We start from the raw sequence: 24,052 nt of genomic DNA, 5'->3' as shown, positions 1-24,052 counted from the left end.
TTTTGTCTAGATGGTCTAAGATTTCTGAAACTCTTCAAGATGGGATTTTTTTGTCACTGACTCTGAATAATTATTGGGGGTTTTATACATGACAGCAGTTTATGGATATACCTCCAAAATGTATCTACAGAGAAGCTTTTACATGCCCTGATATATAGAAAAAAATGGTGGGGACGTTAAACACCACCTCAGAGGCTCTGACCAAAAAGCACAGAGGTCACAAGCAGATGCCTTGGTTTATACAGACGCCCAGCAGAGCTTTTTAATGAAGGCTGGTCCCTCTAGACACCTCTGATGAAAGCTGAATAACCTGTCAGAGCACAGCCCCCAGGTCCCTCAGCACAGAAAGTACAGCACAGTAGCAGAGGCTTTTCTCTTTGCTCCACCTGCACCATTTTGCAGCTGAGCCCCCTGTTGCAGTAAATAACTTCCTGGGATCCCTTTCAAGCAAGAGCGGGACTTGATCCTGGTGGAATATTCCAACTCAGAATATTCTGAGTCTTCTTCTGTGGTTCTGTTGGAGAGTGCCCAAAAGAGAGCTACGAATACAGGCCTTGAGGGGAAGCCGTGCGAGGAGCGGCTCAGGGCACCTGGGCTGTCCAGCCTGGAGGAGACTGAGGCGAGCCCTCATGGCAGGCACAGCTTCCTCGTGAGGGCAAGAGGGGGAGCAGGCACTGATCCCTTCTCTGGGGTGACCGGTGACAGAACCCCAGGGAATGGCCTGAAGATGTGTCAGGAGAGGTTTAGGTTGGATATCAGGAAAAGGTTCTTCACCCACACGGTGGTTGGGCACTGGAACCCGAGAGAGCTCGAGAAGAGTTTGGACAGTGCTCTCGGGCGCATGGTGTCACTCTTGGGGGTGGTGCTGTGCCGAGCCAGAAGCTGACTGGTTGATCCTTGCTGGCCGCTTCCAGCGCGGCGCACTCCGCGTGCCCTTCTCCCAGTGTCCCAGTGTCCCCGTGTCCCCGTTAACTTCCCGCTACGGAGCGCGGATCCCGCTGGGAGCCACCGCCCCGCCCCTCCGAGCCCCGCCCTCCCCGCCGTTCGCGCTTCCCATTGGTTGGAGTGCCAGCCCGTCAGCGGCCGTTGCCGTGCGCCCCGGGGGCGGCCATGGGGGCGGTACCGCCCTTGGGGAGGTGCGGGCCGGCGGCGGGGGTGCTCCGGTACCGGCGCCCGCACCCATACCCATACCCATGCACGGCGCGGAGGAGACGGCGGCCGGGCCGCGGGTGAAAGCGGCGAGCACGCAGACCGACAGCATGGCCGGTGAGCCGGGCTGCGGGGGTGGGAGGGAGGGCGGGACGGGCCCTGGCCCGCCGTGACGGAACCATGGCCCCGTGGCGCTGACGGCGGGCCGGGCCGGGCCGGGCCGGGCCGGGCCGGGCCGGGTGGGTGTATGTGAGGGAGGTGTGCGCTGACCGGCCCCTCGCGGGTCTCGCCTCACCCACCGGGTCCTTCCAGGGACCGCCTGGTCTGTCCTCTGTTCAGGGGACACTTTCAGCCTCATACCGGGGCTGTTCGGAGAGCCCGCGCCTTCCCTCTCTGCCGGTGACTGCCGGTGATGCTTCACAGAGTGCTCCTGACCGCCACAGACAGTGCAGTAACGTGCATATATACATAAATATACATATATCTACATATGTATATATATATGCATATATGTACGTGTGTGTATATATAAAGTATCTGTGTACTTATATGTACCTATACTTTCATAAGTAAATATGCGTATAAGTATAGATAGCATATCTCTAGTACATAAGAATATAGATACTTTATATATATATATTTATATGCACTTGATACTATATATTTATAGTGTGTGTGTGTACATTTATGCTACATATACAGCGTGTGTATATATACATAAAGGATATATATACTTATTTGTGTAGTATCTTTAGCATATATCTATAAATTTAAAAAAAAATATATATATATATTCTCCATCCTCCTGCAGTCCTTCTTGACAACACCCTTCTCCACGAGGGCCTTTTGATAACATAGGTTTGTATTTTGCTCCCCCCTTCCATCCCATTACAGCAATTTCTTGCCCTATACCAGGTATGTTTAATGTGCATACAATGCAATGTGCAGGAAAATGCTCACCTGCGGGGTTTTCTAACTAACTGCACAGCAGGCCTATGGTATGGGTTTGGTAGAGAGCAACTTTCTCACAGGGCTGGGGGTGCCCAGGAGAAACAGATGCTGGTAGATTGCACAGACCCCACTGCTGTGTCCCAAGGGAGTGGTGTGTGCATACAGATGTGATGTTTTTGTGGTTCTCAGACTGAGCACCATGGCAGGGCAGCCAGCTCTCCTGGGTGGACATATGACTTTTGTTTCATCCCAGTTTTGTGGAAAGCCTGCTTCCAAGCAAGCAAAATTTATTAAATCTGAAAATGGGTTTTAGTTTCCTTTTCCCAGGCAGCAGAGTGATGTCAGTGGAAGCTTCCTCCTTGGTGTCAAGCACTTGTTAGAAGCTTTCAGGCTTTGGGCTAGGAACTCCTGCATTGTTGGCAGGACACAATCCTGGATCCGAGCCATGTCCGGGTAGGCTGTGCCCTGCTCCTGTTGGCTTCCAGGTGCAGCAGGGTTTATGGCACCAGCCTCCACACACACACACACACACACACACACACAAACACACTTTCCCTGGAGCATGCCTCGCCTCACTGAAGCAAGATCCATAACTAGGAGGAATAAAATCATACCTTTGTGTGAGGTGGGCCTGATGCACCTGGAGAGATCACTCCTCTTATGTGGCTTTGCTCTCTGTAGCAGAGAGCCTGATTCCTTTATTTCCCCAGTCTTCTGCAGTTGCTTTTAATTCTGTAAGGCATCTCCTGCCTTTTTCCCAGTCCATTTTAACCAGCCTTCTCTTCATCCTGTTAACCTAAGGGAATGTTTAACTGCCTGAGGTAAGATGCAAACACTCGGATATGATAACTGTAACTAAAGATCTTTCCTTCTTCAGAATATTTTCCTGCTTCTCAATATAAATTCATGTCAGGATGTTCTTCAGTTTGTTTCCCATGCATTTGAGAGTCACATTTGGGTTAGGTGCAAGAAAACAAAGAGTAATTAAAACTATTTCGTGGTGCATGCAGTTTTAAGTCTACTCTGTGTGCCACATTGTGGGCCATTGCAGAAAACACAAAGGTGTGTGTGTTTGCATTGGTATAAAATGCACTGTTGGTTTTACCTTGCCACTTGGGAACTGTACATGTGTGTGCCATGACAGGAGTAAACAGGGGCTGTAATGAGAATGAACTCAAGTGCCCATTTAACAAAACAGATTCTGCTTCTTTAGGTGTGGCCTGTAGACTTTCTTTTTACTGTTGCCTTTTAGTACAGGTGACAACAGGTCTTGGTGTGTGCCTCTTGCCATTTCTAGCACACGTATCTGACTGTGCTACCAGGTGCCCCTTGCAGTGCTGGTGCCAAGTGGGGTAGCAGAGCTGGGCAGCCTCAGGAACAGTGGACAATGTGGCATCAGATAGTGCTGCTGACAGGCCCATATTTGCTTTTCAAACCACTCTTATGTGTGAAAAAAGCTGCTAAAATACCATCTGAAAATGGTGTTTCAGTCATGGATTGCATATGTTTATCTGTTGTTCTAATTGTTTGGGTTCACAGACATGTCATTAAACTAACCTCTCCCTCAGCTAGGCAATCTTAGTATCTGATTATATCTCTTCCAAGCTGCTAGACCTACTTAACAAATGTTTTTCTCTATTCTGTTCCATTCTTGCCACTGCCATTACCTCCTTTGCAAACACTGTAACATTTGTGGGAAAAGATAGAAATACTACTATTGTCAGACAGCACATGTGAGACCTGCAGAGGAATATGTGTTCATTACAGCTCTTTGTAAGCACCCCTGAAATGGGGACTGGAGATATTTCCAAGACTTTATAAACTTCTTGCCAAGTGTGAGGCAAGATAGCTTTACATCTGGAACGGTGCAAGCTTTACTGAGCAGCACAGTCAGTGCTTCCTCCTTTTTCCTTTGTGGGGCACTCAGTAGTGCTGAGTTGTGCTGGCCCTCACAGGACAACTTCCAGATTTGGACTAGAAGCACAGCACAAGGTGGTGCTCTGAGAAGGGATTTTGGATTTGGATATTTTGTCAGAAGTGACAGCCTGAGCAAAAGGTTTAAATTTTTATAAAAAAGCTAGCCAAAATCTAAGCAGACTGTGAGAATCCAGAAGCAGGATCTCCAGAACTGATGTAACTGGAAGGTTTCACAATAGCTCATCCTCTCTTGCTGCAGGCATCAGTGTAAGATCATGATGTGTGTACCTGGATATTTTTGCCCTCTTCTGTGGTGAGCCTGAAGCTGAATTAGAACCTGTCTCAGATTTCTCTAAGCATCTGTGAATCATTTGAGCACATTAAGTTTTGTGGGGTCTGATGGTCCGATCTGTGATTTCTGCTCTACCCCTCTGAGTCCAACAAAGTCACTGAAGCTCAGTGAAAATTTCACCAGTTCGTCTTGTTGTGCAAATCTGATCTCTGCATCTAGATGTGAACGTCATGAGTTGGCAATAACTGCCCTGAAAGGGATGGTGTGGATGTAGCTGCTGCAAGAGCAGAACCAGCTTCTGTAGCAGCTGTGGTATAAAAGACTTGAAAAATAATGTTCAGCAGTATGGAGTTTCTTTATAAATATTCTCTTATAAATATTTCTCTTTTTTTCTTCAAAACAGGTCAAATGCCAAGACTTTCTAAGGTCAATCTTTTTACTTTATTAAGTCTCTGGATGGAGCTCTTTCCCTCACATGAGCAGCAGAAAAAATCCCAGGTAAAATGTCTGTGCTTATTGTTAATTGGTCTTTCTGAAGGGCTCCTTCAGTGAATTTAACCCAACTGCTCTTTAGATGACACATAGTCCAGATTAAAAAAAAAAACCAAACAACCAAATGTAGTAAACTTTTTTCAAATATTTCTTAGAAGTAGAAAAAAATCCAGTAGTAGGAGAAAAATAGCAAGATGGCTAAATAGCATGCTCTTTCTGAAAAACTGTGAAAGGCAAGATACTTACCCCAAAAGGTGAGGCAAGTACTAAAAATCAGCCAGTGTTTTAAAGAGCATGACAAAGGAGGTGTGGTATGTACCCTGTGTGGAAAGTCAGTATGGTTGTTGGTGCAGAGAGACTCTTGTAGAGTTACAATGTTCATGCCTGTAGATGAACAGTTCCTTTATACCGTGGAGGTGTACACGAGTACTTGAAATGTTTGCTGGTCAAGAACTTCTGGTAACTACTTTAGTGACAAGGAAAAGAAGCTGCCCTTGAGAATGGGTCTTCTAAACTGTAACCAGTTACTCTTCAAAGTCAAGAGGCATTTTCAGACTGACCTGGAACAGGATGTCCTGTTGTGATCAGAGTTGTTACTGGGCTTTTAAATGATAACTGCATTGTGCAGAGCATACCCATGTGCTAAGATCCATAGCACATGTATCAGCCAGGGCAAGAAGAGATGGGAGAATAACCTGAGTGACAATTAGGCCTAATTTTCGGAGCTGGGTATGTCCCAGGCTAGATCTGAAGGAGGAATAGATGAGCAGCAGCTACAGCCTTCAAAAGCAGTTTGAAATTTAGTCATTCAGTTAGAAATGGCACTTGGCTTGTACGTAGGGCTTTAGTGAAGTCTCATTTCTGTAACCACAAAGCAGTTGAATAACTTACAGATCTAAGGCAGCAGTGTTCAGTAGCAGCTGGATTGCTTAAAGAGATCTGTGTCACCAGCTTCATCAAACTAGTTTTTATCCAGTTTTTTCACAATACATGGGAATCCAGATGTAGTAGCTCTTGTCTGTGGTGTGCAGACTTCTTCCATGGAAGATTCTTTAGAACCAGGATTATTACATTAATGAAGAGATGAAATAAAGCTAAGGAAGCTATTGGCTCCCAGGATAGTCAGGCTTAAGACAGAAATTAAATTCATGAGCATTTCCAGATGCTGGCTGATTCAGAGAAGTTTCCAGCTATAATTGACAGAATTTTCTATGCTGCTTCTGGGTTTTGTTAAGGGCAAAGAAATGACCAGAAAAAATCAGGAATTTGTGACAAGTCCTTCTTTGGAGTTTGACAGAGACACGGCACCCTGATATTAACCGGCACATGTGAAAAGAAAACAACAAGAAGAAATGCTTAGGAAAGTGCAGATTGTTTAATGATTGGCTTGTACTGAAGAGCTCTGTGCTCTACTGCTGGTTGGTTACTATTATCCAAGGAAGAGATGTAACATCTTTATGGAATCAGTGTTGAAAAAGAGTAAAATAGTAATAATGCCTTTTTCTGTAGGTGAAGAAGAGTGGTCTGGTTGTGGTGAAAAATATGAAGATTATTGGTCTTCATTGCTCCAGTCCAGACTTGCATGCTGGCCAGATTGCGCTCATTAAACACGGATCAAGACTTAAAAATTGTGATCTTTATTTTTCCAGAAAACCATGTTCAACTTGTTTAAAAATGATTGTAAATGGTAAGCAATGACTGTAGTAGAGTGGGAGTAAATGTTACACTTGTAATTATAAACTGAAAGCCTGTTTTCTCTTTGGACTGTCCCACTTGTGAATGCCAATCCCTGATTTGTGTAGTGTGCATTGATGTTTTCCATAAGGAAAAAATGAATGTACATTTCTTGGAGCTGATGGTCAAGAAACTGGGGTTTGCTGCCAAGACCCTGTTTCCCTGTAATTTGCAACCATTATTACTGATGGTGCTTGTCTCTTGGCTGGGATGCACTGCTGAGGTTCTGACTGTCCTTTTGCACTCTGCCAGAGCAGCCCTAAGCCTCATGACAAGGCCTAGATGGATGTATTTTCCCTTGCTTTCCCTTTGCTTGTCACTGACCCCAGGGAAGAGTGGGTTTTTATGCAGAAATCACAGGGAGTACTTAAGGGTTTCCTTTCCCATGAGATACGAAGACAAACCAGATCATTCACTTCCAGAAATGGGATCTGCCGGTACAGCCCTTCTGCAAATATTGATTTTTAATCTCAGCGGCAATGTGCTGCTGAGTGCTAACTGTCAGTGCTAACTATTTTTGTGTGTTGCTAATTTATCTGTTGTATGTAAGATGCAAAATTAGGCAGTCACAAAGATCTGGGAACTTGGGTAACTCAAATTTTTATCTGTAGTCTGATTATCAAGTTGGATAACCCTTGATACTTGTATCTACCGCCATTTTTGTTGTCTAGACACCCCTTAGAGAGGACTTAGGGCCTTAAAGAAGCAAAACCAGGGTTAGACAATAGTGTGTTGAATATGAGCTTTATGTTCCACTGTGCTTGCATGGTTCCTTCTGCTGCATTATCTTCTCTTCCAGCTGGGGTCAACAGGATTTCTTACTGGCCTGCAGATCCTGAAATCAGCTTGCAGAGCGAGGTATCCAATCCAATGAGCACTGAGGATGCAAAGCTGGATGCCAAAGCAGTGGAAAGACTGAAGTCAAACAGCCGTGCTCGTGTATGTGTGTTGCTTCAGCCTTTGGTGTGCTACATGGTGCAGTTTATTGAAGAAACTTCCACCAAGTTTGATTTTATTCAGAAAATAGCAAAATCACAGCCTGACTGTAACACTGACTTTTATACTGCATGTAGGCAAGAGAGAATAAAAGAGTATGAAAGTTTATTTCTAATTTCAAATGAGGAAATACACAAGCAAATATTGATGACAATGGGACTGGAGAACCTCTGTGAAAACCCATACTTCAGCAACCTTAGACAGAATATGAAAGATCTTGTCTTGGTCTTGGCATCAGTGGCTGCGAGCGTGCCTGTCTTTGGATGCTTTGGGTTTTACAGGAGCGGATCCCAGCGAACAAACGAGGCAGAGGATCAGTGTTTGCCCCAGGACGTGGCCAGGCACTGCATGATACAGGCCAGGCTGCTTGCCTATCGGACAGGTGAGTCCTTACTGGGGTGAAGGAATGATCCGTAGGGGGCTCAGCAGTAGAGCAAGTTCCTCGTTTCAGTCTTATTCTTCCAAATACTTCCTTGAGCAAGCTGCTCAATGCCATTCCTACACGTGTGAAATGAGTGCAACAATAATAGTAAAGACTCCTCAGGGGCACACAGTATTGTGTGTGAAAGCTTTCCATGAGGAAATCAGTGCAGGTGTTTCACATACAGTGCTGGCAAACTCTGCCCTGCCAATGTGTCCAACGCCCAACTGATAATAGAACAGAATGACATTTAAATTCTTCAAGCTGCTCTGAGGCTCTTTTTACTGAAGTCTCACAAGATGCTTCTGTTATCAAATAAATGTCAATATTTCAAGCAGATTATGTACTCTTCAGAAAAAAAGCACTGAAATAATATCCTTCAGAAGGACATTAAGTACCATTATATTAAGTCTCCTAGTCCTAATGTTGTTAGTGGAAGTGCTTATATGTCTGGTGGGGATTTTCTTTGCACAGATGCTGGAGTTTTATGTCCAGGTTTCTGGTGTAGAAAGATAGTTATTGATTCTCCCTTGATAGAGATGACTTCTGTTAGCTTCTTTATTCTCTCTGGCTACCAATGCAGGAAAGTGATAAGTTCTTCCAGAGAACAGAAAACTTGGTGGTACTCCATAGAGATGTTTTTGTACTCTAGATATGATAGTTGCTTTTTTTAAACCATTGTAAGCAAACAAATAGTCCATGTACAAAGCTTAAACCATAACTAATCCCCCAACACACCCATCCAAACCCAACCTGTTAAGTCAGGTACCCTCAGCAAATTTTGTCTCCAAAAATTGCAGAAATGACATTTTTTAGATGTAATTCAGAAGTTTCATGGAACCAGTTATGAGTTCTTTGTACAGTTTCCATTATACAGAACAAGATGGAATGACCAAGCTTGAGTACTCTTGGGGCAGCAAAATTCAGGTTTAGCTGTAGTATTAAGCCTGGACTCAGGTCTGGGGTTTGAGCCAACTTTTATTGTACTGCAATGAAATTAAAATAAATAGCAGCTCACACACATATTTAGGTGCTTTACACTATTATATAGGTGCATATAAAGGGAGCAAGAACATAGGATGTTTTCTGTGCTGGTTTAATCAGTCATTATCATCATCTCTTCATCAGTGTCTAATAAATACGCAGAATATAGATGAAGACAGCTTTGATAAAGTACCTTTTTGGCAGGAAAGACCCTCTTTGAGTTACTGCATATGGTAGTGATACTAAGGATGATGGAAATGATTAATGGAAACAGTGTGTTCTGCAATATTAATCAATGGAAGCCTGAAATGTTTTTCTCCTTGATATGCTCAAGATTCTCACCAGTAGCTACTGGGGAAGATTTTCAAGCACCATAAAAGCCATCCAAGTCACATAAGGAAAGCTCTGTACCAGTTTTCCTATGGTGGTGATAGACGACACCACCAAAATCCAATTGTTAAAATTTTGTCTCTGAATTTGGTATAAAATAGGCCTAATTTTTATATGACTTCAGATCAAAGAAGCGTAAACTTAAAGAATAGCAGAAATTAAGTCATTAAATTAATGACTTAATAAGAAGGTTTCTATCAGTTAGCTCTCTCACATTTGTGAACCTGCCCATACATATTCTTGGCATGCATTTTCTTATCCATGTGTTGGTTGCTTCATTTCATTTGTGAACAGATGTACACAGCAAAATCTTAGAATGACTGCCTTGCAGTAAGAACACGCCCAGCTTTTACAGTGGAATCATATGATTTACAAGCTTTTAATCTTTCTGCATTTCTTTCCTCCTGTTCACAAAGCAACAGTAAATGTTATTCCTTACTCTAGGATGTCATATGTTAATGTATAGGTAACTCAGAAGTGCTTTATTTGTTATTTACTCCTAAAATATTATGTATTTTAGAGGATCATAAAACGGGAGTTGGAGCTATTATTTGGGCAGAGGAAAAATCAGTAAGTATTGGAAAAGTTACTTTTTCTTGAACTTACCAATTCATACACTGGATTTGCCTTTGTTATTCTCCTTTAAGTTTATACACTTCTGTTTTTCATGCACACACATGCAGGTTTAGTAACTAAGTTGATTGATTCATTGTAATGCTTTAAGATGAAGGAGAAGTAGAAATTATTTTAGTAACTACAACAGTTACTAAAATAAATGGGAATCCAGATGTAATAGCTCTGGATTTTTAGTGCACCCGCTTCCCCAGTCATTGTCAGTTATTCCAGGTATCCTGGCTACAAGGTGTTGCCACAGCTGCTGATCAGGCAGCATGTGTCCTGCACAGCCCCTCTTTACAGCTCTTTTTAGGAGAGGTCTCAGTGCAATTATAGCCTGATGGTCTCCTGAGGATATTTGTTGCAGTGAAATGCTGTATGGGCTTAAGCACATTCCTTTTTAGATCAAAGCTGTATTTTTCTGTGAATATTGTTACAGTGCTTTTTCCCATCCAAACAGAAAGTTTTTGTTCTTTGTATCTCTGCGTATGCATGTTACCAATCCCAGGAGGCCTCATTCTTCATGCAGCTGCAACATACTCTTAATTTGCTTTTAACACTTCCGTCGTCAGCTGCTTATGGCTATTTTGTTTCTTTTTCTTACTTCAATCGCCAGTTGCCTCTTATCAGCCCACTGGTCACTGAGTCTGTTAAAAGACTGGCAAAACACCATCTCTGGCACATCAGGGATGAACTCCAGCTGTATTTAATCATGTGCATTGTTAAGGAAGGACTAAATCCTTCAGACTTCTTGTCCCTGCTGTCAGTATTACTTGCCAAAAGGAAAGCCTCAAAAGCCTGGTGCAGGTAACAGAGGTGTTACACTTCACCTGTGCAGTTCCTACAGGGCTCAGTGGAGGCACTGTAGCTTCAGACAGGCATGGAGCAGTTGGCAAGAGCTGAGCTGTCTGAGCATGCAAAAGTATGCATTCCACTGTACTTTGACTTAGAACTCAGTTAAAATACCATCCAAATTTGATGCCTTGTTTACTGTTGCAGAGAGGCTGTGATGGAACAGGAGCAATGTATTTTGTAGGCTGTGGTTACAATGCCTTTCCTGTTGGATCTGAATATGCTGATTTTCCACACATGGATGATAAGCAAAAAGATCGGGAAATCAGAAAGTTCAGATACATTATCCATGCGGAGCAGAACGCCCTGACATTCAGGTAATGGGTTTGTTCTCACCACGGAGAAGAATGAGATGGTTTGGAAACAATTCCACAATAAATGCATGTTGTGGTTTAAGCCCAGTGGGGAAGATGCACACCAGGCAGCCTCTTGCTCACTCCCCTGCCCCAGTGGAATGGGAAGAAGAATCAAAAGTAAAACTTGTAGGTTGAGACAAGAACAGTTTAATTGAAGCAAAATTTATTAATAATAGTAGATGATAATAAAAATGAAACCCAAGGTAAAAACAAGTAATGCACAATACAATTGCTCACCAGCCACTGATCAATGCCCTACCCTATCACCAAACTCTGATCAATGTCCCTTCTAGGTAACTCCCCCAGTTGATATACTGGGAGTGACTCTATCATGGAATATCCTTTGGTCCAGTTTGGGTCACCGTTCCTGCCTCTTGTGCAGCTCCTCACTGCCAGAATATGAATCAAAGCACTTGATTCAGAGTAAGCATTACTTAGCAACAACTAAAACATCAGTCTGTTTTCAACATTATTCTCATACTAAATCCAAAGGACAGCACTGCACCAGCTGCTGAGAAGAAATTAATTGTATTCCAGCCCAAACTAGGACAATGTATGATGTCACTGTGATGAACTGTGGATTGCAATCACAGTCTTTTTTATGCCTGTGTGTAGAATTTGGATGTATATTGGCACAGTCAGCTCCTAGGGTTTCTTGAGATTTCTTATATGAACTTGGGTTTTAAAGGATATTGGCTCCTTCAGTTATCCTTCAGATACAAACCACTGGCTCTGGTTCTTGCTAGACCAAAATGAGGAAGTGTGGCAGTTGGTGAAGCTTCCAACAATAATAGGTGTGGAGACATGGGATGGGTGTTGTTCACAGATAGTGATACCAAGCCAGATTCCATTGTGTACTTGTGCACTTGATTAGGAATAAGTTGCTTCTGAGAGTAAATAACACTTCTTTGCTTGCTTTTTGAGGCATCAAATTTGTAACAATTGAAAACTACCAAGATACAAACTCTGAAATTCTGTTTTCTGACTGCTTGTAGGTGTCGAGAAATAAAGCCAGATGAGAGAAGCATGATATTTGTAACAAAATGTCCATGTGATGAATGTGTCCCTTTAATTAAAGGAGCTGGTATCAAGCAGATCTATGCAGGAGATGATGATGCTGGAAAAAAGAAAGCAGATATATCTTATATGAAGTTTGATGAACTTGAGGGTGTAAGCAAATTTACAGTAAGTGTCTAAATGCACTGTATTCTAAAAACTGGGGGCAGCATTGGTGGGAGAGTAGAGTGAGCAGTCATCTGCAGCCAGCACAGAGGAGTGCTGTGCTGTTTAGTCAGGTGAGTGGAATTGAGAGGTTGCTCTGTCACAGTTCTGGGGAGCACTGCTGTGCCATGTGCCAGAGGATGGGGCAAGACCCTCTCTTTATCTACATGGAGGATTTCCCTCTAACTCACTGTTGTTGGAGGTGGTCTCTCCACATGGTGAAGTTCTGTCTGAGCCTCCCCTGTCACAGCATGACAGCTGGTTTCAGAGGTTGCTGTGTGATTTTGTTGATCCTTCCAGCAGCTCCCAAAAGAGCTGTGGTGGGTTTCAAATGTGGCCAAGTGCACCTGCAGTCAGGGCAGTCTCCATGACAGACTGCAGCACTGTAGGTGTGAGCAGCTTTAACATCTGCATGCTGTAATAGTCATTTGTCCTCAAAGCAAGAGGGTTCAAGAGGGAGTCCTTGATTCCCCACCTCACAGGTCATGCCTTTCAGTGAAGGCCTGTAGTGTACTTTTCCTGTCGCACTTAGCTCCTTATTCTGTCTTCTGGAATAAGTAAACATTTTCTTCTTGTTTTATCAGTGGCAGTTAAGTCCATTGCACACTAATGCACTTGAATTCCATGACCCTACAGCCAGGGAAAGTAAGTATTTTTTTCATTAATTCATTTTATGACTGCAATCAATAAGTGAGATCACATTTTAAACTAACCTGATTCCCTCTGAGATTGTTTTGTCTTAGTCTTGATTTCAGTGAGTTAAATTTTGCTATGAAACATTTTCTGAGGTTTTTGAATAGATGAGCTGTTATAGTAATAACTAACTGTAATAGGTGAACTAACTTGTAACAAAATGCTTGTCATTGACACACATTGCAAAATCTAGCAATGCTACTGTGAAGGTCAGCAACATGCTGTTTGGCACGTAGATAATTTTAGACTGCTTTATCATGTTTTAACTTTTGTTCTAGAAAGACTTTTTAGATTGTGTTCTATAAAGAGTATCATTATTTTTCAAGATAAATTGGACTGGACTCCTTAGAGTCACAAAATCCTTGTTGACACACACCCCTGTAGCAAGGGACCTGTCATCTTTTCAAAACAGAGTTTAGATAAGTCTTACTTTGAAGCCTTTTTGTGCTACAAAACAGACCCATCACAGGCATCTGCTGTCAGCTACCAATCATTAAAATGTTACTCATCCAGAGGGGAAAACAACATGGAAAATGGCAGCTAAATAACTTTTGTGCTTCAGGCTTGAACATGCAGTGTAAAGATGCATTGAGTACTGTGTCAGGAGTGTAAGACAGACTGAAGGTAGTTTTTATGGCACACAAATAGCCACATACTCTGAGCAAATTCCTATCATGTACTGAGATATATTAGTGGAGAAGGTGTTTTGTTAGCTACTTCCTTGTGGGCTGGGGGAAGGAGGGAGGGAAGGGCTCAGAGTAGTGTTTATGGCATTAGTGATCACTGCAAAACGTTAGGGCTTGTTTGTCCCTCTCTCTCTTAATGACCCAGCTGGAGAAAGATTATTCCTGGGGTACTTTGTTTGACAGCTTTTAACAGGGCTCATTTCTCTTACAATTTTCTTTAATGTGGTGTGCCTGCATTTTCAATACTGCACTGGTTTAAGTTCCTCTCTTTCCTTGGTGTATTCCTGTTAGCTAATGATTATTGCATGTTCCTCTGTAAGGAGAAGAAGACAATCTCCACCCCATTCCCCACCCCCAGTGTTACTCCAGTGTCCCTGTCCATGCTGAGTATTGGCTATGCTTGCTGTTGTATTAATGGTCCATGCATGTTTTTTTCTTTAGATGGGGTCCAGAAAACAAAATCGCTGGATGACCAGCAGCACCAAAGCAAGAAACTGTGTCTTGGTCATTACTGAATAATTAAGCACTTCCTGCAGTCTTGCTTCGTACTTTTTATAATACAGCCTGTTTGCACTTTCAAATAAGGAAGAGTTTTATTTATTGTTTGGAAAGTGAATTTTAGAATAAGTTTATTTATGATGTCTTAAATGTTTTACAGCGTTACCTGAAGGTCTTTTTAATTTAGAAGCTCCTGGCAAAAAAATGCTGCTTGTATTTTCTGTGAAAGTAACTGGGTGGCTGATCATTTTTAACACATTAAAAAAGAAAACTGAAAGTTCATTGGTGGTAGATCAGAGTAACAATAAAATGGTGTCTTATTTGCTTGTGGTATGGATTGAGGGAATGGATTTATAAGTTCTGGGCTAGAAAATGGCAGAAATAAGCTGTACTTCTTCAAATACAGTCATCAAGGGAATCTTCTAGGAAATGGTAGGTAAATAATCACCAGCAACTCTCTCCCTTCTTGAAAGTGGCTTTTGCTTCTGAGTCTGCTTCTCAGTATAATGGACACAAAACCATTGGGATAGCAGTCATTGCTAGCTAAATGGTTTGGAGACCAATCTTGTCTCTCATACACACTTCTACCATACAGCAGAGCTGCTTAGTTTTCTGGTACTTGCCTTGCTGCTCCGTGTGCTTCCTCACATGTAGTCCATCTGAATTAATGAAGACTAAAATTAGCTTTTCTTTTTCTCAGTTTCTGGAGGCAGGCATAAAAGCATTTTACTGTATGTATCTCACTGGCACATACCTGTGAAGATTGCTAGTGTTGAGGTTTTGTTAATCTTCAGTGACAGGCTCCTAGGACTACAGGAGCTAATAAACCATCAGTGTCCTGTTGTGTCTTAGATAGGATGATCTGTACCAGTGAAATAGCCCAAATCTTTTCAGGTGCTTTTCTCTTGGATGACTGCGCTACAAGGGTGACATTGAAACAGCCCCTGGAACTGCAGTCTAGTGTGGCTAGTTTTGAAGGGCCAAGTAATGCATAACCAGAACAAAGAGTTGTACCCAGAATCTTTTGATTCCCATCTGTTTCCTGCTTTGAATCTGACCTCGAACTGTTTGTTTTAGCAGATGTCCCAAGACTTTCTGTTCACTCCTCTGCTGAGCTCTCCAGTGCAAATGCTTTAAATCTTTTTCTGTTCTTGCTGGTAGGATATGTAAACAGCCCTTTCCCAGTTCTTTCATGCATCTTGTCTTTGCTGCCCTTCCTAAAGTCCTGGAAGGAGAATCATGTCCTAAGATGCATCTGTAGATTCTTTTTGTTTCTTTTAGGTTTTGGAGAAGCTTGGAACTGCATAGCAGGACTGTGACTGGATAGCATACACTGTCCAAATTAGAATAAAAAGTGTGCTGTAGTCCACCCACTGAAATCTTCTTGTTTCCATAATCCATTGGCAATGGTCATCTACTTGAAGTAGAAGCAAGGAAAAAACAGGGCCAGTTTTAAGGCCCCTTCAAGTTTTATACTGATCAGTTTGCTGGTATCAAAATCAGTAAAATCTGTATCTTGATAGGAACAGCTGAAATTGAAAAGTCCCTTAAACCTCATAGGTGGCCTGGGTACACAGAGAAGTAAATGAAGTCAAATATCACACACATGAAATAACTACAGTGAATGCTGCTGCTAGTCTCTGCTTCAAGAGGAGTTAAGATTCTACCTTTACTTTTATTTACTTTTTTTAAAAAGAAGATTTTTTTACAAAACTTTCTGTGAAACTTGTAATCCTTTGTAAGGCTGAAGGCTTGGAAGCCTGGCTTTATTTCTGTCTTACTACATTCTACAGAATCTTCCAGAGGCTGAGAAATTTCTCTAGGCTCTGATCGTCAGTATAACCCTACCTTAATTTTTACTGGAATTACGAAGTAGGGACTTTATCTTGACCAACAGGAGCAATGCAAATGGGGTTCCTCTCTCAGCCTATGGACTCTGTAGGTGCTGCTCAGCTTGTCTGCTTACCAGGGAGAGCTACAGAATACTGGACATCTCCTTCAGTGCTTATTTTGCAAATCAACTCTAGGATGTTTGTTTCTTACATAAAAACTGCAAGGTATTTACTCAAGAAATGTAAAAGTTATATATTTTATACATTGTATGAAATTCGCATATGCATTTAGAGACTCATTCATTTCAGAACAATCATTTCAATTGCAGGTATTAACTATCAGTAATAATTTGGCCTTCTGACTGAGAATTACAGAAATTCTCTGTTAACTGTCTGCCTTACAGCAAAACATGCTTCCTGCTAATAAATTACTCTGACAGTAAGTACTGAAGTGTATTTTTAAATGCTTTGGGTTATTAGGAACTTTACAGAGTGCTTTGGAATGTTCACACTCCTTACAGGCCTTCCTCTGCTCTGCCTGAAGAATTTGTCTCAAATGAGACTGTGCCTCCTGTGAGCCCTGGGAAAGTGCTGGGATCTCATTCCTTGGCCCATGAGGATTAATTTCCTCTTCCTTGGGAGAATGGGAACTGCATTCGGGAGCACTGCAAGCTGCCACCTCCATGGCCTGTTTCTTGGTTGGAGAGGATCAAAGTGGACGAAGCTTTGACCATCCAACAGTAAAACTGGTTCCTGTCTCACCTCCTGCCTTGCTGCCCTGCATTGCATGTGTGGGCATCCCCAGGGGCCCCGGTTCCCAGTCCCCACAGAGCAGAGCAGGATGCTGCGGTGACGGGGCCGCAGTCCGAGGCCGAGGACAGTGCCTGTCCCCAGTGCAGCTGTAGGGCAGCGAGGCTGAACCATCAAGTGGGTGATGCTGGGGCTCTGGCCCACCAGGGGTTTCACATCCACCTGGTTCCAGCCCAGGCATTTGGACTGAAGGCCCAAGAGCCAGTGGAGTGTATTACAGCTATTCCTACAGTTTTCCTGTTCAGCTGAAAGGAATCCACTCAATGCCCTCCAAGACTGGCTCATGTTGCAGAGCCACATACCGTATGTGGGGACAGATGGGAGATGCCTTTCAGAAGTGCTCTTGAACTGAAATGTCACTGTAGATCACAGTGAGCAGTCAGTGGGACGCAGCCAGGCTGGCAAAGGGACAGGCTTCCCAGAGCCATATTTAATGTGGGGACTACTCTGAAAAGCTTTGTAGTCCTCTAAATAGGTTTTTTGTTTCAGCCATTGTGCCTGCAAACCAGACTCCAAATATCTGGCTTTAATTTCTTGGATCCAGTAAGTTACATTGCTTGGAGAATAGGAATGCAAAGAAGGCTGATGGTATGTGCTGATTTCAAATAGATCTGGGTTACAGTTGTGTTGGGTTAGTGTGGCAGGATTTTGGTCATGGGTGGCTTCTGGGGTTGGTTCTGTGAGATGCTTCCAGAAGTTTTACCCATATCTGACATCCAATGCCAGCCATCTCCAGGATGGATGAATCTCTGGCCAAGGCCAAGCCCAGCAGCCACCATGGTGGTGCCATGGGATAATAGATTTAAGAAGTGAAGAAAAGCTGCACCATTGCAGCCAGAGAGAGGAGTGGGAATATGTGAGAGGAGCAACTCTGCAGACACCGAGGTCAGTGGAGAAGGAGAGGCAGGAGGTGCTCCGGGCACAGGAGCAGAGATTCCCCTGCAGCCCCTGGTGCAGAGCATGGGGAGGCAGCTGAGCCCCTGCAGCCCAGGGAGGTCCATAAGGAAGCCTGTATTCCCCTGCATCCCAGGTAAGTCCATAGGGCAGCCTGCATTCCCCTGCAGCCCAGGGAGGTCTGTAAGGGAGCCTGTACCCCCTGCAGCCCAGGGAGGTCCATAGTCAGCCTGTATCCCCCTGCAGCCCAGAGGGGTCCATAGTCAGCCTGGATCCCCTTGCAGCCCAGGGAGGTCCATAGTCAGCCTGGATCCCCCTGCAGCCCCTGGTGCAGGAGGTCCATAGGGCAGCCTGGATGCCCCTGCAGCCCAGGGAGAACTCCATGCTGGAGCAGGTGCCTGCCAAAGGAGGCTGTGACCCCATGGGAAGCCCGTCCTGAGGGGGCTCCTGGCAGCATCTGTGGGAAGTCAGTGGAGAGGAGCCCCTCTGGAGCAGGTTTGCTGGCAGGACTTGTGACCCACATTGGAGCAGTTCATGAAGAACTGCAGCCCGAGGGAAGGATGCATGTTGGAGAAGTTCATGGAGGACTTTCGCCCGTGGGAGGGACCCCAGGGTGGAACAGGGGAAGAGTGTGAGGGGTCCCCTCCCTGAGGGCGAAGGAGCGGCGGAGACAAAAGTGTGGTGAGTTACCACAGTTCCCATTCCTCTTCCCCGAGTGCTGGTGGAGGGGAGGAGGTAGAAAATTCGGGAATGCAGTTGAGCCCAGGAAGAAGAGAGGAGTAAAGGGGAATTGTTCTAAGATACCTTTATTTCTCATTACCCTGCTCAGATTTGATTGGCAATAAATTAAATTAATTTCCTCAGCGCGGCCGCCCCCGGCAGCCGGCGAAGGAAGGCCGGGAGAGGGCGCTGGTGGCGGGGAAATGCCCGGGGAGGCCGCGGAGAGCGGGACCCAGGGAGTGCCGGGCTCCACAGGGATGCTGGCACTCGCGGCGGGCCTCTGCCGCTCAAGAGCCGCTCCAGCTCTCGTCTGCACACAAAATTTGTATTGCATTATTTACATATATTATATTAGTGCAGCAAATGTCTTAGGGCTGGGTGTGTAAAGATAGGGAGGCCACACTCTTTCCAGTGGATCCCAGTGACAGGAGCAATGGGTACTCACGAAGCACAGGGAGTTCCATCTGAATATGAGGAAAAAATTCTCTATTGCATGGGTGACAGAGCACTGGAACAGACTGCCCAGATAGGCTGTGGAGTCTGCTTCCCTGGAGACACTCAAAACCCACCTTGGTGCAATCCTCTGCAGCCTGTTTCTGCTCTAGCAGAGGGGCTGGACAGGGTGGTCTCCAGAGGTCCCCTCCAACCCCAACCACTCCGTGATTCTGTGATTGTGACCAGTACCCAGAGAGTCCTGCTGCTGCAGACAGAAGAAGACAAAGGTGCGCTGATGGTCATGATAAACATCAGAACACTCGAGGCAGCTCTAAGGTCATAAATGGGAAGAGGAAAAATTGTGGCTGGCACATCTGCTGTGTAGATAAAGGGCCTTCTTGCTTGACGTGCAGCAGCACAGGCTTCACCATGCTTGGGCTGGGAACAGACATGCAGAGGAAAATGCTGAGCATGGTTTTTTCCCTGGGGTATATTGCAGTGTGACATTTATCTTCTGCACCCCAAGTATCAGCTGTTTGTACAGGAAATTTTCCACTTTGATTTCCCAGGAAGCCAGGCTCTGCCTCAGGACTGGGTGGTTTCCTGTAACTACAGGATCATTGTTGGAGGGATGGGGTCTGTTCCAGCTTCACCATGTTCCTCAGTGGCACAAGGCAGGTATACTTAAAAACTAAGCCTGACTTTTTCCTCCTTCACCCTCATTGCTCAACTCTCTGTACTTTGGCTCCAGTGAGGTCACCTCACTGCTTTGCCAGTAAATTTTCCACCAGGGCAGTTAAATTTCTATCTTGGAGGAAAAACAAGAGGTTGGAGAAATGTGGGGAAACCATGAAGCACTCGGACAATAACTTCAACAAAAGCCAGGCCTCTGGGACGTGTCACACAAATGCCAGCACAGACACATTTCCTCCTCCCCAATGTTATTTCAGAACTACCTGAAAGACATATGTAAGATAGTGCGAATGCCAGTGCATTCACTTTCACTTAGTCTTTCATTCCTGTTGTGAGGCAAGACAGATTTAGCTAGAGAAAACAAAAGCCAGCAGGAATCAGAGGAGCTTAACTGCATGGCTAGAAGTTGTGTGTATTAGCAGGAGAGCTGGGTCTTTTGTTGGAATGAACATATGTCTCTCCTCCCTCTGCAATGCCTGCTGTCCCCTGGGACGTCCTGCTTTCTTGCCTGTTAGTCCCCAGTGTCACTTTCCTTTGAGCCTTTGACAGGAAGGCTGTCAGCCCACAGCAAGAACCTGCTCTGTGCTATGAGCTAATTGTGGCTCTGCCCTTGACGTTCCTTGGGGCACAAGGCGAGTTCATCTGTGGATATAAAAGTTCCCCCACACCCAGTTTTAAAATGGGGAGGAGATGCCTTTCTCCACTTCCCCCATGGGATTTTGAGAGCCCTGCTCCTTGCAGGCTCCCGCTTGTCCCGGCACACAGAGCCTGTTGGGCATCTGACCATCTGCCCGAGCAAAGGCCGGCTTTGTTTGCTCCCCGCTGGCTGCCGGGGCAGGGCTGTGCCGGGTGTGCCAAACAGCCAGCCCTGGCTGCGTGTTTGCACAAACAGATGCAGCGGGCTCTGCTTTGACAAGGGTATTTTTAAATCCGCTCCAAACGCTTGTCAAGCCAGCTGTTCTACAAGGGAGTTGAAGGGCACTGCCAAAGCTGAGCGCCAGTAGAGACAACGTACCCAGCAATTTGGAAATAAAGGACCTCTATTCATAAGAGTTGAGTAAGGCACTTCATGGCCCCAAAGACAAGGTGCTGTCTTCTCCATGCTCTCAGAAGGAATAACTCTATTCACTGGCATAGTGGTAGCTCTTCCCAGGAGAGCTGCTTTGGGGATTTGGGTGGGTTTTGTTTCTTTAACTGTGAGGAGCTGGGCTATGATGCCATGGCTGGGCTGGTGTCTGTCATGCAACCAAAAAACTGCTCCAACCTGTCACCTTGGTAGTCAGGTGCTGGTTGTGTCCAACTACTTGTCAAACTCAACATGCTGGAGGTGTTGTCTGCTGGCACAGTGTGGCAGTTAAAATACATGGGTTACATTTTTGGCTATGGGACAATGACATTTGGAAATTCCATTCCCAAATCTGTGCTTGGGGGAGAGAGTGGCTCTGAAGAAAAGCACACCATATCCCATGGCCCTGTGGGCATCAATACCAACGTGCAGACCTGAGCGTACACCAAGGGAGGGAGGAGGTTGAGACACGTGGGACACCTGGCCATGCCTGCTGTGCCGTGCCACAGCAGGGCTCTGCAGGGCAGCACGGGGCTTTCCTGGGCCAGTGCTCAGCAGCAAAGCCCTGCCAGCAGCTGCCAGTGCCCGTAGGGCAAAGGAAACAGCCACAGGGCTCTTGTAGCAGTGGTGAGGGTGCAAGGCACGACGGTGTGTCACAGGATGTGCTGGCACCCCACCCGTCCCTGTCCCCAGTGCCCCGGCATTACTGAGCTGGGTGGGGGGAGCTGCTGGCCATGGCTGGGCCATGGCTGGTGCTACACCCCTGGCACAGGCTGTCCTGTGCTGCTACTCAATGTGACACAGCCTGAGGTGGGAAAGGTAATTTTTACCCCCTCTCAAGCAATGCCATAGGAAGGGGGTGGGTTGTTTGATTGTTTTTCCTCCTCTCACATTCCTGGAAAGAGAGGCCAGCTCAAGGCAGGCGCTGTGGAGCAGGACCATGAGTCAGGAGGGTTGGGCTCACCGCCTGCCTCTCCTTGGGGTTTCTGGGGAGCTGGGCCAAGTCACAGCCCTGTGAGACACTTGGCTTAGAGCTGAACCACATGGCCAAAACTGCTAACTTTGTTTTGGGTTTCTCCTTAGCCTGATCCCACGTTGCCTGCCCAGCACCAACTGTGCTCAGAGCTGGCTTGGGCTGCTGGTACCTTGTGGCCTTACACATCAGACCCTGAGGGACTGGAGACTTTGCTGGAGGCAAGGCTTCCCTTCAGCATAGGCCGGGATGGCAATTCCTTCTCCTCCCCAGGCCACAGCAGCTCTTGCTCACAGGATTGCCTCTCACCATGGGGCAGAAGCTCCCACTGGATGCTCTGGGACACCTTACACTCAGTCCATGAAAACCTGCATCTTTGTGCAAGAACACTTAGTCAAGGAGTGGGAGAGTTACATACAATCCCTTTTATGTCATAGGGACCAAAACCTATATCCTCTCTGCCTCAACTTTCACTGCCAGGCATAAGATGTTCTGCAGAAAGGCGCTTTCTGCCAAAATGTTGAAGTGCTACTGCTTCAGAAAGAGAAATGAAGCATTTGTTGGCCCAGAGAAAAAGCTTCTCTACTGACCAAACACCACTGCATCCCTTGGAGAGAGGCCTGGGTTCTCTCAGCCCTGCTCCAATTTCACAAGCAAGAGCAAAGCACATGCTAGAGAACAAATGGGATCTGGATCTCCTCTCCCTCTTGTGAGTGCTGTTATCATTAGATAACAGCAGAGGCCTAAGTCATTCTTTCCTTCTCATCTGATCTTGTCTCTGGAGAATGCAGATTAAGAGGCTCAAGCGGTCTTAACGCCCACATTTGTGGAAGGCCAGAGTCCTTGGCCTCTCTCGGGTTCACACCTGCTGCTGTACACACCAGGACACTCTGGGGAGCCTGTAATCAGATTTTCCTGATTTCAGCACAAGCTGCCCAAATCCCATGACAGAAGCTTATGGTTCAAAGATTCCTGGCACTCTGCTGTATCAAATAAGGTTTGACATTGCAGCATCCTACATCGTATGTCGGCAGAGATTTCATCATGTGATCCAAACCCCCTGAATGCTGTGTGCAGAATGGAATGGAGAGGCTTCCTCCAGCTTCTTTATCTTTTCAGTTTACAGTCTTCTCTGCTGCCTTCACTCTGATGAACCACGTCCTGAAATCACACAGCTCCCTCAGATAGTAATTTCTGATAAACTCTGAGTTCCTGGTGGGAGCACTCCCTTAGGCAGGAGAACCACCTTGACTGAATTCACCAAAGGAAATTGGGAGTTCTGTCATTATTTCAAAGTCACATTAGAAAAGACTTCATTTTCATTTACTTATTGCTGTGTCCCCACCTGCTGTGAAATATTACTATGGTGCTTAATTTCATCTTCACCAATTTTTATGCTTTTTATTCTTTCAAAAATCTAAGCAAGTTGAGCTTGGGGAAGACTCTACTTTGAGATGGGTTGTGTGATCTACTGCAGGACCAGCTTCTGGTAAGACAAGCTGCAAGGGCCCTGGCATGTGTTGTTTTACCCGTAAGACCTCTTCTTCCCCTCCCCTTTGCAGACACACACAGAGATCCCCTTTTTCACAAGCTCTCCTTACCACCTGCTTTCTCATGTGGTACAAAGCCTCTTTGCCCTGGAAAAGGCTTCCTTTGCAGGGCCAGAGCACATCTCCTGTTGGCCTGACACCTCTCTGCCCATGCAGACACCAGGGTGGAGCCTCACTCCTTGTGTTACCATCAGGTTTGCATCTCTTCAAGTGCTCCTCTGCGTCCAGACCATGCAGACAAAGCACTGCCAGTGTGACCCCTCACAGACTCTCTGGGCACCTCTGTGTGGGTCACGCTCCCTGCGTCAAGGGCAGGCATTCCCCAGCAACACACCATGAGACACTTTTTCCTAGCACGGGCTGGAAGCCCAATGTTCTCATGTGACTCCAGAGGCTGAGGCAATGGACACGTGTCTCTGTGTTAATCCAGCCCTGGAGACCAGCCCCACCCCAGGAGCTCAGAACACAGCCAAGCACCCTTTGGATTCAGGCTCCAGATCTCAGAGGATCAGACTTAAATGACTGGCTCCAAGCACTGTGATTCCAGAGAAGCTCCCTTATGGACCTGCAAGTGACCACTGCCAGCAAGCACCACCTGCAGGCAGGGGCTGAGGCTCATGGCCAGGCCAAGCTGGGCTGGGGTTGCCAGACCCCTGCCAGCCAGGGCTGCAGACCTGATGCTTCAGAGAGCATTGGCTTCGAAGACAGTGCTCATCCCTCTCCATCTGCTGAAACAAGCTGACAAAGGAGAGAAGGAATTTAGCACTATATGGAATCTGGCTGTCCTGAAAGGCAAGAGAGAAAAAAACCCAGAGACAGAAATAGAGTGATC

The 24,052-nt window shown here is 45.5% G+C and overlaps 1 protein-coding gene across 1 annotated transcript; it reads left to right on the top strand.

The window, feature by feature from the left end:
* The first annotated feature begins 1,128 nt into the window (after nucleotides 1-1,128).
* On the top strand, nucleotides 1,129-16,505 carry CDADC1 (cytidine and dCMP deaminase domain containing 1). The gene is made up of 9 exons (XM_058824988.1): nucleotides 1,129-1,266; nucleotides 4,713-4,807; nucleotides 6,311-6,488; nucleotides 7,335-7,913; nucleotides 9,847-9,896; nucleotides 10,941-11,110; nucleotides 12,145-12,334; nucleotides 12,955-13,015; nucleotides 14,191-16,505. Exons 1-9 carry the CDS (start codon nucleotides 1,194-1,196, stop codon nucleotides 14,262-14,264), a joined length of 1,470 nt encoding a protein of 489 aa, XP_058680971.1. The 5' UTR covers nucleotides 1,129-1,193; the 3' UTR covers nucleotides 14,265-16,505.
* Nucleotides 16,506-24,052: the final 7,547 nt, after the last annotated feature.

Source organism: Ammospiza caudacuta, chromosome 2, assembly GCF_027887145.1.
Source record: "Ammospiza caudacuta isolate bAmmCau1 chromosome 2, bAmmCau1.pri, whole genome shotgun sequence".
NCBI classification, from domain to species: domain Eukaryota; kingdom Metazoa; phylum Chordata; class Aves; order Passeriformes; family Passerellidae; genus Ammospiza; species Ammospiza caudacuta.
This window is presented reverse-complemented; position numbering and strand designations above follow the sequence as displayed.